This window comes from Ambystoma mexicanum, chromosome 2q (assembly GCF_040938575.1).
Source record: "Ambystoma mexicanum isolate Mex_15411 chromosome 2q, UKY_AmexF1_1, whole genome shotgun sequence".
Lineage (NCBI taxonomy): Eukaryota > Metazoa > Chordata > Amphibia > Caudata > Ambystomatidae > Ambystoma > Ambystoma mexicanum.
In genome coordinates, this window is record NC_090924.1 from 338,915,145 (window position 1) to 338,933,559 (window position 18,415).

At 46.9% G+C, this 18,415-nt stretch overlaps 1 protein-coding gene across 2 annotated transcripts in view; it reads right to left on the reverse strand.

Annotated features, from left to right (window-relative positions):
• Positions 1 to 18,415, reverse strand: part of LOC138569399 (hexosaminidase D-like) — a 644,991-nt gene that overhangs the window by 232,063 nt on the left and 394,513 nt on the right. For both annotated transcript variants that reach the window (XM_069647343.1, XM_069647344.1), the window contains 2 exons: positions 7,753 to 7,862; positions 6,707 to 6,794 (listed from right to left, as the gene is read on the reverse strand). In XM_069647343.1, coding sequence (XP_069503444.1) covers positions 6,707 to 6,794; positions 7,753 to 7,862 — 198 coding nt within the window. The remainder of the gene's footprint in view (positions 1 to 6,706; positions 6,795 to 7,752; positions 7,863 to 18,415) is intronic.

Here is an 18,415-nt window from a genome sequence, read left to right on the forward strand (position 1 = left end):
GATGCAGGATGCCATGGCCCCTAGGACCGAAACGTATTTTCTCACTGAGTTCTTGGTGTTTCGCCGTAGTCGGCACGCTTGTTGAAGGTTTCACTAGCCCTAACTGGGTCTCGAACTGTGCCCCCAGGAATATCAGCGTTCTCGATGGCCGCAGAGAGGATTTTTCGAAGTTTATGGCGAATCCCAGCTGTTGTAAAAGCTGCATGGTGGCTTGTAAACTTGTGTTGGTCGACGCTGGGGAGGATCCCCTTACCAGCCAGTCGTCGAGGTATGGGTATACATGGTGGCCTTGCTTCCTTAGCCAGGCGGCTACTGGAGCCAGGCATTTCGTGAATGTTCTGGGGGAGGTCTTGAGCCCAAAAGGAAGAACCGTGAATTGGTAGTGAGTCCGCCCTATTACAAATCTTAGGAATTTCCTGTGTTTCCGACACATTGGAATATGGAAATACGCGTCCTGTAAATCCAGGGACGCTAGAAAATCCCCCTCTTGAACGGCGCGGATCACTTCCTGCAGAGTGAGCATTTTGAATTTTAGGCTCTTTAAAGACTTGTTGAGATCGCGTAAATCTAAAATGGGACGCCATTTGCCGTTCGGCTTTTTTACGACGAAATATCTTGAGTAGACTCCTTGACCTCTCTGTGATGTTGGAACTAATTCTATCACGCCCTTTGCTAACATGAGTGTTACCTCTTGTTGCAGTATCTTCAGATGGGAATGAGCGGTGAACGCAGGTGGAATTTGCGGAGGGCTGTGTTTGAATTATAGAGAGTGTCCGTTTCTTATAGTATCCAGCACCCATTGATCCGTCGTTATTCGTTCCCATTCGTCGACATATGCTGAAACTCTTCCCCCCAGAACGGTGTGTTGTATGTCACTGCTGATCTTTATTTTGCTTGTCTCTCGACGACGACGGATATGATGGTCTTTTCCTGGAAGTCTGGAAGTTCCGGCGACGGTTTGCCGTTTGGAGGCACGTCTGTATCCCTGGGAGGGGTAAGCCGATCTGCCAAAGGATCTGTCTCCAGACGCAGAGAATCTTGAATTACCTGAAGCCCCTCTAAAGGGACGAAAAGACTTGTAGATTCTGCCACTCTGAAGGGCACCCAATGAACGTGCCGTGTCCGAGTCCTCTTTCATTCCCTTTAGGGCTTCGTCCACCTTCTCACCGAAAAGAAGGTCTCCCTCAAAGGGCATATCTAAAACTTTGTATTGTACTTCTGGCCTGAAGTAGGTACACTTAACCCATGACTGTCGACGTAATACGACCCCATTATTGACTTGCTTGAAGCCTGACTCAGCGAGGTCCACCGCAATGTTTATTGCGTGATTTGAGGCTTCCTCACCTTATCGGACAAGTAACATTGCTGCCTTCCTATGCTCTTCCAGAAGATGATCAAGCAATGGAGCTAGCCTGTGCCACATCTACCTATCGTATCTGGCAACAATTGCCAGAGAGTTTGCGGCCTTTACTGTGGTCGCTCCCACGGATAGCACTTTTTTGCCAAAGGCATCTTGGCGTCTCGCTTCGTTTTCAGGCGGAGTCGTGCACTTGTGCTGGGCCTTCGCCTTCCTCGCCGCTGCCGCCGACACCACCGAGTCTGGCGTTGGTTGGGAGGATAAACACTTGGGGGTAGACTCTGGAGCCTTAAACTTTTTTCCAGGCGTCCTTTCACTGCCGGCTCTGAAAACGGGTGACGCATTGTCTGCAACCCCTCCTTCGACACATGGTCTAGTATTGTTATCGAGAACACAGACCTCCTTCTCTTACCCATGTGGTCGAACAAAAAACAGTCCTTTTTCTGTTCTTCCTGGGACAAACCAAATTCTTTGCATGCCTTCTCCATCATAGAATGGAATGACGCAATGTCGTCCGGAGGGGACGGGTGAGCTGGGCTTCTAGGGGTTTCCAACTCCACCTCTGACTCCCAGGTTGGATCCCTGGAAGGGGATGATGAGATATCCAACATGGCTCCCCTGTCAGACTCCGAATCTGGCAGCTCACCTTCCTCTTGTGCCAGTGCTAGATTGGCGTGCGTAGGTGCGTCGGCTGACGGGACGGGCCCGGCTCGTCGACGGGTGACTGTGGCAGGTTTGCCTGAGGTAGTCTCTGGTCCAACGACTGTAACAAAGACTGAAGCGTGGACAGAATTTCCAACGACAAAACAGATTGAGGATTGAGAAGAGGGGCAGATACCAGTATAACGGATCCCCTCGTCGATGACTTGTCAGCCACTCGTAGCCCTAGGTCTGCTGGGCCAGCTATTCTCTCGTTTTCGTCCTCCGAGGACAGCAACACAGCCTGTTCTTGTAGTAAAGTATCCGGGGGGATCGGATCAAAAACTTCAGGCCTCCAGGCCTCCTGTAGGACCCTCGTCGACGAGGACATCGTCGACGCCGTTGTCGGTGGGACGGTGGATGCCACCTGCGTAAGTGCAGGGTGGAGGCCGATGACTGGACCGCCGTCGACGACAGTGACTTAGCAGGTGGTTTTGGCGGTCCCGCCTTTTCCACACTTGGCTTGCTTTTACTCGACTCTCGACTCGTGGTCGATCTATGATGATCGCCCGAGGAGGATTTCCTTTCCTTTTCATGCTTTTTTGATGAAGATGATTTCTTTGACGAGGAGTCTCTAGGTGAGTGACTTCCAGACGACTCTTTTTCCGTCGGTCGAGATTTCTTCGCCAGTGGTTCCGACGAGGTAGCGCGGCGTGATGTTTTCGCCATTGTGTGGAGCCTACCTCCGAATGGGGGTATGCCCCCGCTCCATCATTCAGCCATGCCACCAGTCGTCGACTCTGGTCTTTGAGGGTTTTTTGAGAAAACCCTTTGCATATGTCACAGTTATCCGCCGAATGATGAGGGTGGAGGCAATATATACAATCCATATGTCCGTCCCCCTCGTAAACTTTTTTCAAGCCGCACGTCGCGCATGGACGGAACAGCGCCTTTCCTGACACGGAGGACATTTTCTTTACTCAAAAGTAATGCAACCTTGTACAAAATAGTAAGACAACACGAGGAGATCCCACTACTTTGAAGACGGTTGAAATCTGAAGGGGAGCCGCGGGGGCGGGCCTCTTATACTGGGACGGCCTACGGAGCATGCGTAGGCGGGTCCTAAAAGGACGTAGATAGGACACAAAAGTGTCGGAGGTTTTCCTATTGGAAAAGGCTATATATGTGTACCGAGGGGTCCCAGTCTGACGACGGGGAATATTCTAAGCATGTGAATCCATGAAAGATCCAATGCTGGAGAACATATTTGCTCTTTTTGGATACATTCCTGGAAAGAGTGGTCCCTGATCAATTAAATAAATTGAGAATTGATCAAAACTTGCTAGCTCCTTTTCAGTCAGGGTTTCGACCAGGATGAGACGGAAACATTGCAGATTCTTGATGATGTATTTAGAGTTCTGGATGATGAAGGATCTTGTTTATTAGTTTTACTTGTAGTATCATCCGCTTTCGATACAATTGATCATGGGGTTATTTTTGAAGGATTTGTCCCATGGTATGGGGACCAAAGGTATAGTTCTTGCCTCGTTCCGGTCTTTTCTAAGTCAGAAGAGCAGGTGGTAGTTATTGTCCAATCCTGCTCTGAATCTTTTCCAGACCCTTTTGGGGTTCCTCAAGGCTTGTTATCACCCATGCTTTTTTATATATACATGGAGCCACTGGCCTTCTTAATAGAGAAGCACAGAGTATCCATGCATCAGTACACTGATGATACACAATTGCATCTCAGGGATTCTTCAAAAAGCGATTTGGGTCAGCTTTTTAATTGTCTCCTGGATATAGAAGCGTGGATGGTTTCTCATTTCCTGAAGTATAATACAAACAAAACCAAATTCATTTTATTTTCTTGCTCCCACTGTCCATCCTCCTTGCCTAAATGGTTTGCTGAGGCTAACAATTCCTGCTGCCTCTACTGAATTTTCGGACTGAGCCAAATCTCTGCGGATTATGTTAGAGTCTGGGTTGTCTCTCATCCCACATGTTAATATGATGTCCAAATCCATCAGATTCTTCCTGGCTTTAAGATCGGTAAGACTCTGTGTGCCAGATGTGCACTTTAGGTTACTAGTGCAGTCTTTCGTCCTGTCTCGAAATGACCTTAAAAACTCTATTCTGATTGGTCTCCCTCAATCTTTCCTGGCACCACTGTAAGCAGTGTTCCATTCTGATGCTCGACTGGTCTATGGTGCCAAAAAAATTGGATCATATTACCCCAGTTTTATTTTCCCTTAACTGGTTACCCTTAAACGCTCTGATTCTATTTAAGTTAACTTGCATCACCCCTAAAGAAGTTCATTTAAACACACCTTCTTACTGGGCAAATAAATTGAAGATATCCAGAGGCCTTGCCAGCAGAGATTCTTTTTGTGTGGAGGTCCCTAAATTAAGATGTGTTTCTTTAAAGAAAAGATTGTTTCTCCCTCCAAACTTGCGTAAGATCACACATTATCTTAAATATAGGAAATCCTTGAACGCTTGGCTGTAGAATTCTGTTTGTAGGTAATAGTCTATGTATGGCCAAGAAACGGTATTGGTTACCATTTTAACCTTCTTGAGTGTTCTTTGTTTTTATACTTCATCTGTTAGATCTATGTTTTTAGACAATGTATTTGTTCTTACCACTATTTAAGTATGTTTTACCTTGTACAGCGATCAGATGCAACTGTGCCTTGTTAGTGCTTTATAAAGATTTTAAATAAAATAAATAATAAACTGCTGTAGAGATTCTGCTGCCATGTCACTGTACAGCTATATTTCACATGGTGTAAAACTGAAAACAAGCTTCTGAATCCCTATTGTTACACTCAACCGCATTTAGGAAAAGCAATCAGTCTGTCACATTCTTTCTCCCAACAGGAGCAAGTTAATAAGCAAGTACACCTTCAGTGCTCTTTACTTTTTCACTTATACTTTCCAGACCTTTTTGTTTGAGCTACACCTGCCATTGCTTTTAGTTTCAGCTACACTTTCCATAGCTTTTAGCTTCACTGTAGAACCATTCAAAGGACTAGACCCCTGTGTTGAGCCCGTTTCTGAACTTTAATCAGCACCCAATGCCAGGCCCCTACATATATACAGAGGTAATTTTCAACCTAGTGTTAGGATCGCACGACTAGAAGTACTTTTAAACCTTTAGTGTGCTATACACTTTGCACCCACTTGACACCGGGTCCCAGTTACTTCTCTCTACTTTAAATTTTGTTTCGATCTGGTTTCTAGTCAGACTCCTGGTTGGCACCAATTCTCTGTCAGGCATGTACAAGCCTTAGCAGTATTCATCATAATTTCTCTAATCCTCCAGGGACCTCCAACCCAAGTTCACTACCAGAGGCTCAGTGACAGATTATCAGCACCATCTCTCTCTTGTTCTGTTTTGGTGGGAACACCCAAGCCCTTCCAGAGACAGGTCAGCGGGCCAAAGCCCTGAGTACTGCGAACCATTCCTGGATTGGCCCAGAACTTGAGTGTTCTGGCTAGGTCCAGGTGCACAAGCCCCTTCCTCCCTCATCCCATTCCACTCCATACCGGCTTTGCATTTACCCCTTTTCTCTCTGTTGTCCAGCACTCTCTCCTCTAGCGCTTTGCCTTCTGCCAGGTACCTCCATCTAACTGCATTATTGGGTTTTCTCGTTTCCAGGATGTGGAATGTCACAGCACAAACCTTCACACTCTGCAACTACCCCACTTTAGGCCGATCACACATTGCATCAATATACAGCTTCATACACACTCTTCCATGAAATATACCTTCAGTCTGCAAAACTCTCCTTTTATCCAGAATAGTGGCTGCACACTGACAAAACTCCTGCCCCACTAAATCTCACAGTATTTACACCAAGTATTGACCCTCTAGCTGCGACATCACTGCAATAGACGTATATAGATTTTTTTCTCTCCGAGTTACACTCTCACCCAAAACCTTGCACATAAAAAAACACATAGATCCTACTAAAAACCCTCTGTCGTTAACAATATAAAAGCAGTTGGCCTACGCTAGTAGTCTATTTTAAAGGGCATTTTGGCTTAGGTGGAAGTTCAGGCATTGATGAAGATAGCCTGCCAAAATTTGAATGCAGGAAAAATGGAAGACATCTTCGAGTGGGAGGAGTTCAGAAAGTTGAGTGTTTTAGCATTAACAAAAACCCTCCAGCTCTCGACGGAACCAAAAACATGAAGAAATGTGACAAAACTTGCATGAATGGCCTCAGACATATTCCTTACAATCCAACCGGGGGCAGTTTCTAGTTGCTGCCTCTTCCAGTGTGCGGTACTCAAGAGTCATGACCCAGATCGTTCGCAAACATTAAGCCATTCCATTTCAGTCCACCAGCAACTCCAAACTGGACTACTGTAACTATGCCTTGTGCTGGCTTTCCAAACTGCAGATCATCTAAAACACTGCAGTGCGGCTCATTTGTGGCTTGAACAGAAGGGATCATGACTTGGAAGCTCAGAACTCCCCTCACTGCATGTAAACCACAAACAAAGCCAACATTAAAAATGGCTTGCATGTTTTTCAAATGCATACAGAGGAGTGCTTCGACATACCTGCCAGGGACAAGTAGAGCCCTACATGCCCCTTTTATTCTTTGCTATTCTTATGATCAACAGACTAGACAGGGCTAAGAACTCGCAGTTCATTCGTTCTGTACATATGTGCACTGAGTTACATACAGCTATCAGGCTCACCTCCATATGTCCGAAGCATTGAACCAAGGGGACCACTTCAAGACCATTTATCTGAGCCAGGTGCAGAATCTTCTCAATATCTTCCTCACTGCAAGGGAAAAGAAAAGTTAGTTTCACATCACACTTTGGCTTCCGCACGCGCAAGACCGGGCCTTGATGACTAAACCTCTTCTTGGTACCTTCACTGCATGTTTGGAGACATAATATACTGTGTACAGCTTTCATTATTGCAGTACTTGCATTCAAGGCTGTGGGGAGAGTACATTAATGTGGGAGGTGCAGGTGCCAGGGAAGACCGCTGCCTTTCCCGAGGCACTATTCCCTACGCTCCCGCAAAACAAATAATCGCCATCAGAAGGATCCTCAAAGCTGGAATTTTGAAACTCGTCGGGAGGATGCGTACTGATTGGTTACCAGACATTTGGTCGAAAAAAACTGGTCGACCAGACAAATGGTCGAACCAATTTGGTCGAAAACCAAATGGTCGAATTTTTTTTTTTTTATTTTCACCCCTTTTTTTTATTTTTTTGGGGGGGTCCCCCCCAACCTCCTTTTTTCTCTAAAAACCCCTTTTTTTAAAAAACGAAAACCCGAAAAATAAATATATAAATAAAAAAAAGATTCGACCATTTGGTTTTCGACCAAATTGCGTCGACCAAATGTAATTCGACCAGTTTTCAGTCGACCAAATGACTGAACACCGTACTGATTTTCAGGCACTGTAGATTCAACCCCAGGGCTCCTCTTAATGGAGATAAAAACAACCAACCTATATCAAGAAACCACAGTTACTCTCATCTTGCCACCCTCTCACTTTACTCTGTAAATACAGAAAACAAAAACATTGTGTAAAACTTGCATACCGCTACAACATTGCCCGAGTTGGAAATGAGCACTTGGAACATTCACAGCTTTTTCAATTGGAAGATATCCTTTTTGATCATTGACCAAGTATAATCAACTTTCAGGAAGAAAGGGAAATCAGTGATAACTTCAGAGTAGGAGACAGCCTGCTTCACTAACTGTTCCAATGACTGTGCACTTACCTGTAAGCGTATGGCGATCGGAGAATCTCAAGCTCCCCCTGAAATGGGAACATGTCTTCATACTCTATCAGAAGTCCATTGGCACCAAGCTTGGCAAATAGTGGAAACACCTGCAGAAATACAACAGGCATAATCAGTAACCATATCTGATGCTGATTCGTCAGTTAACACATTATGGGTGCTGTGACGAATCTGAACAATTCGTCCCTTCCCCCACAGAGAAGCCAGCCCTTTTAGTCTTTGGAGGTTAACCCTCTAGGCAAGATTCTCCCTAGGAGTCTGGGCAAGTGGGACCTCACTGAGAGGGACTCCCCTCTTGGGATCAAGGACTCCCATTTCAATAAGGAACTCCCAAGTCCAAATCACCCTTTATGCCTATATCGATGTTGGAAAGACTTTGGCATCTCCTGTTATTAAAATAATCAACAAAGATCCTTCTTTCACTCTTCTTTCACTCTCTCAAACTTGATCAGAAACACCTCCAGTTCCGGAAGCAACTCAAGACCTTCCGTTTTGCTTCTGCTTTCTCTCTTCCTCTCCCTGCTGATGTCCCTGACTGCTCTGCGCACTGGTCACCTGGCTGTCTCCTGAACCCAGGCCCAGGCTCCTGCATGTCCAGATGCCCTTGCACTGCCTCCGGGCTCACCCAGCACTTAAGAGACTGTACCTGCAAACCTACAGTCCCTTCTCTCTGCACTTATGAGCCAACCGATTGCTGCACTTATTGAGTTACATGCACTTCTCCCTTCCCCTCCAATCCTGGCACTACTCCCCTCCCTCCTACCCGCACTTACGCAATCTGAATGACACAAGGCCTTGTAAGATTTTTGTTTTGTCCTCACTTGTTTCCCCCTCATTATCTTGTCGCGCCTAGAAACACTTGTATACAGGAGCGTTATAAATGTCACATCATATCACATCATATATTGGCATCACATAATGCTGAACGTCGCCTGAATGTCATGATCAAGGAAGACGGACACAATTCCTTTAGTTCCAATGATGTGTATAAGGAGAGAACGGTCTGTGAATGGAGGAGAGACTCCTAGGAAGGGAGGAGAGCAACCGCTATGCAGAGACAAGCCTCTCTACCATCAACGTCTTGGAGGGGCGGAGCCACGTCAAGCCGCGTAGCTATCGGTGGCGTAAACAAAGCAAGACCCACTAGCTGGAGGCTGGAAGACAGGTGCTTTGACCGAGATAGAGGCTTCAGTCAGGGGAAGGGATCGATGGGAAGGTTAACTGTGTTCTGTGGAGGCACTGAAGAGCAGCGGCGAGCTTGGCACTCAGCAACCGATGACAAAATCAGAGACAGAAAAGGAGCCTGTGTCCCTGACCTCCACCCAGCAATCACCTTTCCCGCCGACATAGGTAGAGATGTGGAAGCAGATACTACCAACTTGTGGATGCCAGTGAGGCCTATGTGTGACAAATCAACTTCTGGGGCACCAGTGGCCCAGGGATGAATATCTGTTTCTAAACCATCAATCAGCCCCACACCTCTAGTGCACCAGAAGGGATCCGAACAGATTGGAACATAAGTCAATTATAACCTCCTCGTCCAATTTTGGTAACAAGGATGAAACGATAGGCTTACCTCTGCAAGGTCGTGGATCGTTGGTTAGTTGCAACACAGCACAAATACAATAATTACCCATTGACAAAAAGGGACTGTCCAGTCAAGGTTGTATACAAATATCTACTTTATTATTATTACAACAGACAGTTCTAGCACACTACAAAAAACAAACCACCCTATAAAGGAACACAGATGACAGACAGTTTCATGGAGGAAAGGGATGCACTCTGGATACTGACAGGAGGGTAGTCAGTAAAGCAATCAGTCTTAACTGTTCAGAGTTATTTGGTTTCAGCACCAAGGGAGCAAGGGGTGCTAAATGTCACTAGGGGCTTTCTGAGAAGGACCAGGGGGACAGAACCACAATGTACCTGGTGCTTGAGTTGATCATGATGCTCGACAGTGTCAAGTCGGTTCCAGGACGCTTTGCATCTCCTGCGACAGAGTTCAAGCCGGGAGAAAGCTGCAGGCGTCAGGTGGCAGGTAGTTCGGCAAGCAAGGCTGGACGGACGGCTGCAGGCTGGCCTACACGGCGGCTTGGGGTCAGGAATGGCTGTCTCTGTGCTGGTTGGCGGATCTGCAATGCTGGTCGAGGCGTCTCGGACAGCTTTAGTGACTGCAGCGTGACAACAGTCAGTGGTGCAGCCGGTCGCGGTTCGAGGGCTCGACTGCCTCGAAAATGTCCTTAAAAGATGGATGCTGGTTGATGCTTGTGTGGCACTCCTCCTAGCTTCTTCGCAGGGCTTGTGGTGTCCTTTCAAGGCAGACGGGCCAAAGCTGAGGAGAGTGCTTGCAGGCAACAGCATTGTCCTTTGTTCAGAGACTCTCTGGCACTTCCCACCTAGGAAGCTTGCTGGCAGAACCTAGCAGGGCACGCTGTGTGCTGGCTGGGTACCAGTTCTGGAGCTGCTGGATGGGTCTGAGTCCGGTATCTCCCTCTGTTCCCTGGGAGATGTTTAGGGGAGGGATCTTGCTTCCCTCTTGGAAATCCTAGCCTTCCTTCACTGGCGGAAGCTGTAAGGTAGACTGTACCTTCAACTAGGGTCCAATACTGAGTTCTTCTTTTCTGCTTCTGGTGAAGCCTTCAGATGATCTGCTAAGTGAAGGGCTCCGCCCTCTTTTAAAGCCAAATGGGCCAAAGTGATTGGTGCAGGCTAAGCCTACCTTAAGGAACCAATCCGGGGAACCCAATAACAATCTTTTGTTATGCGTGAGGTCAGGACCAGAGTGCTTTGCAACAGGAAAGGTAAGAGGTGACAATATGTACTCCTACGTCCCACCCATCTTCCTGTCTGTTGTAGATCAAAGTGTCTCTCTGGTTAACTGATCACTCTGTGGCTCTTGATCAAAGCTCAGGTCTCCCTTGAAGTTTGTGACGAGAGCAGACTTTCTGTCTCCCTTTAATCACATACTTCTCCCTCTGAAAGGGGTCTGCTTTGCAGGGGTTGCTTACGGTAAATAGTTGACCCAGACATGCTATTCACTGTGCTTCATACAGAGGGGTGGGAACTAGCTTCAAGTTGACACATTGCATGTCAATCTGGTGTTCGTTTTTCTGCCCATTTTTAAGTTCTGTGAACATACCTATTTGCAGGCCTGCTTCAATTAACTCTCATCACCGTCACCACACAGATCTTAGGGCAGATCCATGGAGCTTTTGATATTTAATTAGGCAGGCCATGGGAGGAGGAAGGTGTTGCCCTTCTCTGGATATTTTCGTGCACCCTTCGCTGTCACCTGTCAAATAAATTCGACAGGATGACTGCGACTGTAGGCTGTGTCCCCCAGAGTACACTGGACTATTTGTTTGTTGTGCGGCGAGCATAAGAAAATGTGTGTGGATTAGCCCCACACATTTTCGGAGGTTGATCTCTCATCATTCAATTTCCTAAAAAATCATCAAAAAAAGCCAAGAAGAGCGCACTCTCCTCATGCGGATGGTCGAATCAGACTATGATGGTTGGTTTCCAGGAGTACCGAAACCGATGCAGGTACAAGAAACAGAGAGAATGGAACGGGCTTGTGGCCCTGCTGAAACAGAGTGAAAGAGTTATGAACTTAAGAGAAGCTAACAGGCGGAGTGAAAGAGATACACATGCTGGAAAAGCCGACAAGGCTACTAAAGACAAACAGGCATAAGTCCTACGAGCCACAGAGTGAAAGAAGGGTGAATGGGGCAAAGGCTCACTCCCCGTCTAACACTTGCATATCCAAAATAAGACACCCCAATGCAGAATGAGACTAAGGGAACAGGTTGCAAGATTTAGTTATTTTATATAGAATTGCCATTCAGAGAACTCTGCTGCCTCGAGAGCGCTCTGGCAAACATTACAGTTACATGAACATATAAAGTAAAACAGCGTCATATATGACGCAATTAACAAAAGTTACTAAACCAGTGCAGGATTGGCTAGACAATATAGATCCATATAGCACAGTAGGCGCTGCTCCATCCGGATTGGTTGCCCAGTTGGCGGGAGGGTGAACGTCACGTGATCCGGCTGCCAGCGTCCAGGAGGGGTGAGGGTTAGGTCGCGTTGAGACAGGGCGGACACTAACTAAGCTAGCATGAAAAACTACCACTAGACATACAATAAACAATGATCATTAGTATACCTTTGAGTAAATCTTTGCAAACCTATACATTGCATGCCTATAATCATAACATCATTCATTAGGACTTATATGGGGTACCAGGCTTAGGGGTCTTGGTTAGTGTGATAACCGCGGTCATGCGGCGGGCCTGTGCGCATCAAAGCAAGTATGGGGCACACTGACATTTGTTAGTTCTAGGGTGCAATATACTGTGACAGAGGTCTGGTTTTAGTAGGGGGCACACTGGGGTGGGCTGCACAGCAGGGTCACACTTCTGGTACATCAAGAGAATACCTTAGGAGGGCACATGGTTATAGTGGCAGTAATTTTCCAACAGCAGGGGTAAGAGGGCACTGGCAGGTTTGTGGAGATGGATGAGCCACAAGGCATGGTTCGAGCCGATCACACACAGGACAGTGATCTCAGAGGAAGGGTGAGATGATACAGTGTAGTATTTGTTTCATTTATCCCCGGCGCATCCGTGAGAAATGGAGCTGTGAAGCTTTCAGACACAGTGAGAAAAGGTAGGGGCCCTGAGCGCACTGTGCACAACTCTGCAGAGGGGAGAGAAGCCTTTTTATATTATCGCAGTGAGGCCTAGTCCAAAGATGGAGTCGAGGGTACACAAAATGGAAGCCAAGTGTCCCCCGCAATAGCCCCACTTATGCTAATGTTAGCATACAGGCAATGGAAGCGTCCCCCGCTATTGCACAGGCAAGTGGTTTATTTTGTGCTGAATGTATGAGGGAGCCCAAACGACCCCTCACTCCCACACATTCCCCCTTTCGTTACATCTTAAGTAACAAACTAATCTTTTTTTATTATTTTCACTCCGATAATACTCTGCTTCTTGTACTGCCTTATTCCATGCTGGTGTCCCTTTGATTGGCATCCAAGCCCTCCAAACACCCCTTAGGCTTTGACCTCTCCTGGTGTATTCATCAGGTGTGCATGTCATATATATACCCCCATCCAGATCCACCCACACCTCCCTCTACCATTGTAACTCCTGTGGCTCCTTAATGGTGGTGTGGTACAAGTTATCTACCCTGTCCCCGTGCTGGTGATATACAGCTGTCAGACGATACTTTGGTGGATTTGACTCCCCAGTTTGTATATGAGCATCTATCATGGTTGCCACCGTTGTCGATTTGTCCATTGTTACCATCATCATTGTTGAACCAGGCATAGATTTTGCACAACATCGTATGCTCCTCTGGCACACACAGAAAAATAGCAAAAGGAAAACGATGAATGGAACAAAAATGTTTATCATGATGCTGAACCAGGATGGTATCCAATTAAAAATGTCGTTGAACCAATTGCTCGGCTCTATTCCTCCTTCCCTTAGCATTCTTTCCCCTAGGCTGTGCACTGCCGAGATGAAGTGGGAGTGGGTCCCATTATTCGCATCTTCAGAAGGTACGAATGTACAGCATGCGCTTCGGATTTTTTAGCAAACACTGCCGTCCATTGCTGCGAGGAGGTCCAGGACGTACCGGTTCTGAATTGTCATTAGGCGCAGAGCTCGAAGTTCCACTTTTATGACATTGAACCCTTCTTCAGTGTCGTTGGCCAGTTGGATCAGCTCCCAGCGCACGATCTGCAGCCATTTGCTGTTTGTTCAAGCTTGAAGTCCTGGCACCAGGAGTGAAGCAAAGAAGGTTTCAGCATTATTGAACAGCTTATATTTGTCGGGAATCTCAGCAAAGAGGTTGGATGATTTGCTGGAGATATAGCTGGATGACCTCCTTTTGCGGGACACCCTGTCTTGTAGTTCTTTTTCAGATAGGATGTTGTATGTGGAAAGCTCTGTTGTTGCTGGCTGGGGCGCTGCCGATATGTCAGCCAAATTTATCCCCTCTTGAATATTGCTTTCTGGAATCACCATGAGTGCCGAATGCAGTGTGGCCAGGGTGCAGGTACACCCCCCCTCCAAGATGGTGGAAGGTGCAGGTACGCTTGTTTGCCACATACCCAATACATGTCCATGAGCACTGCTGTACCTTTTTTCATGTCTGGAATGATAATTGTTTTGTTGCATTTCTTGTTCGAACCCATTTGTACCCTCCCATCGCCATGAAAACAAAGTTCGTATTCAGTCTCTTTCTGTGTTTTGATGGGTTTCTTAAGAGCCATGTGAGCTTTGCGATGTGTTGGGACCAGACTGGAGTGCATGTCTCTTTGACCCATTAAAAGTTCTCTTCAGTAAGTCCTCGCAACGCTTCTGCCTTGCACGTGATCGTTTCGTCATGCCATTTGTTTTCTGTGCACTATGTCCCTCTGATAACAAAAAATGGTTCTTTGATGCAAATCACTCCTTGCGGCTTGCTCGTGCAGGTTTTCTCGTTCTGCAGCATTTCTATTGTAACCGTGTGTGACTGGAAGGTGCTCCAAATCCTACACAATACGAGATGAATTAAACATTGGGTATCCGACAAGGGCACTTCTTGAGGTACAAGTATTTTGGGTGTGCCTGAGGCGTGCGGTATGAGAGAGCAGACATTGCAGCTCTCATTCATGGCTTGTTTTGCTGTTGCACCCATGTCTGAGCACCACTTGATTGATTGATCTGGGTGGCGGGGGTCTTCAATTTCATCTAATCCCTCGCCATGGTATACACCATATCTTTTCCCTCCTGATCCCCTGCTCCGTCTCCTCCTCCCCCCCTTCCCCTGTCATTTATCATTTTCACTCTCTGGCAATTTATGAGAAAGACATCTGCCCACATTACATCACTTAATTCACTAGCAGCTTGCCAAGACTGTTACGCTCACCTGGTCTCCACAGGGGTGCCGAACGAAGCTGGACTGTAACTGTCTCCACCAGCATCACACGTAGCGGAGTGATGAATGGCTTCACGTGCCCCCTCTGTTTTGCCCTTCCGTCACGAAAAAAGATTTGCCTAAAATGTTTAAATGAAATCTTAACTGGCCGTAAGGAGGAGGACCAACTCCCACCTCCCGTGATCTCCTTATGCACCCCTCTGCTATGTCTCACCTTAGTGCTATGAATGGTGGACTCTCCATCCTGCGACTGTATGCAGGGGTGCGTAGCAGTTCAAGGATCTAGTTACTTCACTGATCCTGAAGAGTTCCAGACAACTATGACTCAGTGGGTAAGTCTTTATACCAATGCTCCCTAGTATGGATTGCTTTAGAGTTCAAGTTGCCAAAAGTTCACTCCTGTGCCTCTTCTTTGCAGGTTCCCCTTTGGTGCACCTAATGAAGAGTGACTCCTCTCCGAAAATGGTGAGCAGAATTCCAAGGTGAGGTTCCATGCTATCGTGATGCGCGATAATGTCTTAACATACGGTACTGTTCTTCTGAGCAACTAACCTGCTGTTCTTTTTCTATTCTGCAGATGCAATGCCTCTGGAGCGGCGATCGCATGATGGTGTCTCGAGGGACCGCAAGAGAGTGCAGCCTTCAGGCAAGTATCAGCGCTGCATAAGATTTAAATGTCTTTAATGAGGCCTTTTCCCCTTGCGCAGCTAACCTGATGCCTTCTTTTCTTTTCGGCAGGTGCGGCAGCTCCGGAGCAGCGATCGCGTGGTGGTGCCTCGATGTATCGCAAGAGTGAGCAGCCTTCTGGTGAGTATTAGCGCTGCGCAGTGTTGCAATGTCTTTAACGTGGTCCTTTGCTCTGCGCGGCTAACCTGGTGTTTTCCTTTTCAGTTCGGCAGATGCGAAGACTCCAGAGTGATCGAGATGGAGCGTCAGGTAAGAGTCTTGTTCTGATTTCTCCTCTCTCTTCTTTTCCTTCCTTACAGGCAGGGGTTTGTGAAGACATGGACGGGCATGGCTGAAGACAGAGCTGAAGCTAGCAGACACGGTGAGCGGTACGCTGCAGGAATGCAGAATTACGCGAGGCGTGTTCTGTTCTGAGGGCGTGGTTTATATAGCCTCAAGAAGTAGTCCCCAGGTAAAGTAGTCCCTCCAACCACACCTATCAAAGTAGTCCCAGGTAAAGTAGTCCTTCCAGCATGCCTCAGACTGGTCTGCACGCAATTCCTCTTTCCCTGCAATCTGCCTTGCTTGAGAAAGCAGTATGAGTCTGGCGCCAACGGCGCCACGACTGAGTCCAGGAAGCCCTTAGACAATCCTTTGGGGCCTTAAAGGTCCCCATAGGTGCCAGTACCTGGGGCAGCCTGGTCTGCTCCTGATGTCTGGGGGCAACCACCGTGACAGCACTCCCCCGCAAAGCCCCTCCGAAGGTGGTTTGTCTCGCTGGTCCAGGCTTGGTCGGGTAGTTTCGATGGAACCGGTTTACTAGAAGTGGCGCATGAACATAGTCACTTGGCTCCCACAACCTTTCTTGTGGTCCATAGCCTTTCCAGTCAACTAGATAGAAAAGTTTTGATTTGACAAACCTTAAGTCCAGAATTTCTTTAACCTCGAATTCTGGTTCACCATCTACCAAGATTGGTTTTGGTGGTTTCGTTATCCGAGTTCCAGGTTGTACTGGTTTCAAAAGAGAAACGTGAAATACGGGGTGGACTCGCATGTTCGGAGGTAACTCCAATTTTACTGCCACTGGATTAATGATGGCTTTAATGGTGTATGGTCCCAAATACCTGGGATTAAATGTGTGGGTTCCTTTAAGTGGTATGCGCCTTGAGGCTAGCTAAACCTCATCTCCAATCTGGTATTTTGGATTTCTTGTATCTTTCTTTAGCTTGTTTTAAATGTTCTTGAAGACCTGGACGGGCTTGTGTAATGATAGTGTGTAGACTGCTTATGGCTGGCATTTCTAAATGTTGAGGTGGGTCGAGTTCAGAGGTTCGTGGATGCATTCCATATATTATATAGAACCGACTCTGCCCAGTGCTGGAGTGCAAAATGTTGTTGTAGGCATACTCAGTTATCCATAAAATGTCCTTCCAGTTGCTTTCAGTTTGGTGTAACATGCACCTTAGGTATTGCTCCAATGTTTGGTTGGTTTTCTCGGTTTGACCATCCGTTTGAGGATGGTGGCTGGTTGAAAGCCTTCCTCAATTTGGGCCAACTGCCAACATTTTCTCCAAAACTGTGAGAAAAACTGACTGCCCCGATCTGAAACTAGGACGGAGGGGAATCTGTGTATCAGGATAATCTGTTCTAGGAACTCCTTCGCCAGAATTGAAGCTGAGGGCAAACCTTTTAACGGCATGAAGTGGGCCATTTTGGGAAACAAGTCTACTACCACTAATATGGTGTTGAAGCCATTACAAGGGGGAAGATCAGTGATAAAATCAAGGGACAATGTATGCCAGGGTGTAGGTGGAACATCAGAGGTTGTAGTAGACCCGATGGTTTATTTTTCTGGGCTTTGTTTTGTGCACAAACGCAGCATGATAGCACAAATTGTTTAATGTCTTTACGCAATGTTGGCCACCAAAAAGGTCTCATGATCTTGGCTTCGGTTTTTGCAATTCCAGGGTGGCCTTCTACCAACGACTCATGGTAATTTGAGATGACCTGTTTCTGAAGTTCCTTACTAGGTAAGTAGAGGCGCCATGGGAAAGAAGGTAAATGATCATATGACTGAATGATATCTGCTTTTAGTCAACCAATCCTGTAAGGCCTCGGAGTCGAGGAGATGCGAAATTTCCTTGTGGATGTCATCCGGGGTCAGCGAAGTAGTGATTCCCAGGATTCTTCCCCCTGGGATTATGTGCACTGGATCCAGACTCGAGTATACTTCTTCCATCCCTATGCGGGACAGAGCATCTGCCTTGACGTTTCGGCAACCAGGTCGGTAAGTAATCACAAAATCGTATTCTGCAAAAAATAACACCCATCGGAGCTGACGAGAGGACTGGGCCTTGGACGTCTTTAGGTATTGTACATTTTGGTGATCTTTAATCACAGTAATGGTGTGTCTGGCTCCTAAGAGATAATGTCGCCAAGCGTTGAATGCTGCCTTGATGGCTAAAAGCTCTTTGGCGGTTACGGCATAATTCAATTCAGGTGTTGCGAATTTTCGTGACCAAAAGGCTACTGGGTGAAGTTGACCTGTCTCGGAGTCTTTCTGAGAAAGGACCGCCCCCACTGCCAAACTGGAAGCATCAGTTTCTACCACGTACGGGAGATCTGGGCGAGGATGTTTTAGGATTGGGGTTGAGGGGAATTTTCTTTTTAGGTCTTGGTAGGCCTTCTCTGCTTCATCAGACCACTGAAAGCGTTTGTTCTTTCGTAATAAGGATGTGATGGGATGCACCAACTGCGAAAAGCCTGGGAGGAACCTGCGATAGAAGTTTGCAAATCCAAGCATGCTCTGAACTCCTTTGATTGAAGTTGGAGAGGGCCACTTGAGGATGGCGTCTACCTTCCGTGAATCCATACGAACACCACATAGAGTTAGGACAAACCCAAGAAACTTGACCTCAGAAACGTGGAAGAAAAGTTTTTCTAATTTGGCATAAAGCTTATGTTGTCAAAGTTTCTCAAGTACAGCGCGTCCGTGTTTCACATGGTCCTGCTCGGAAGATGAGTACACCAGGAGATC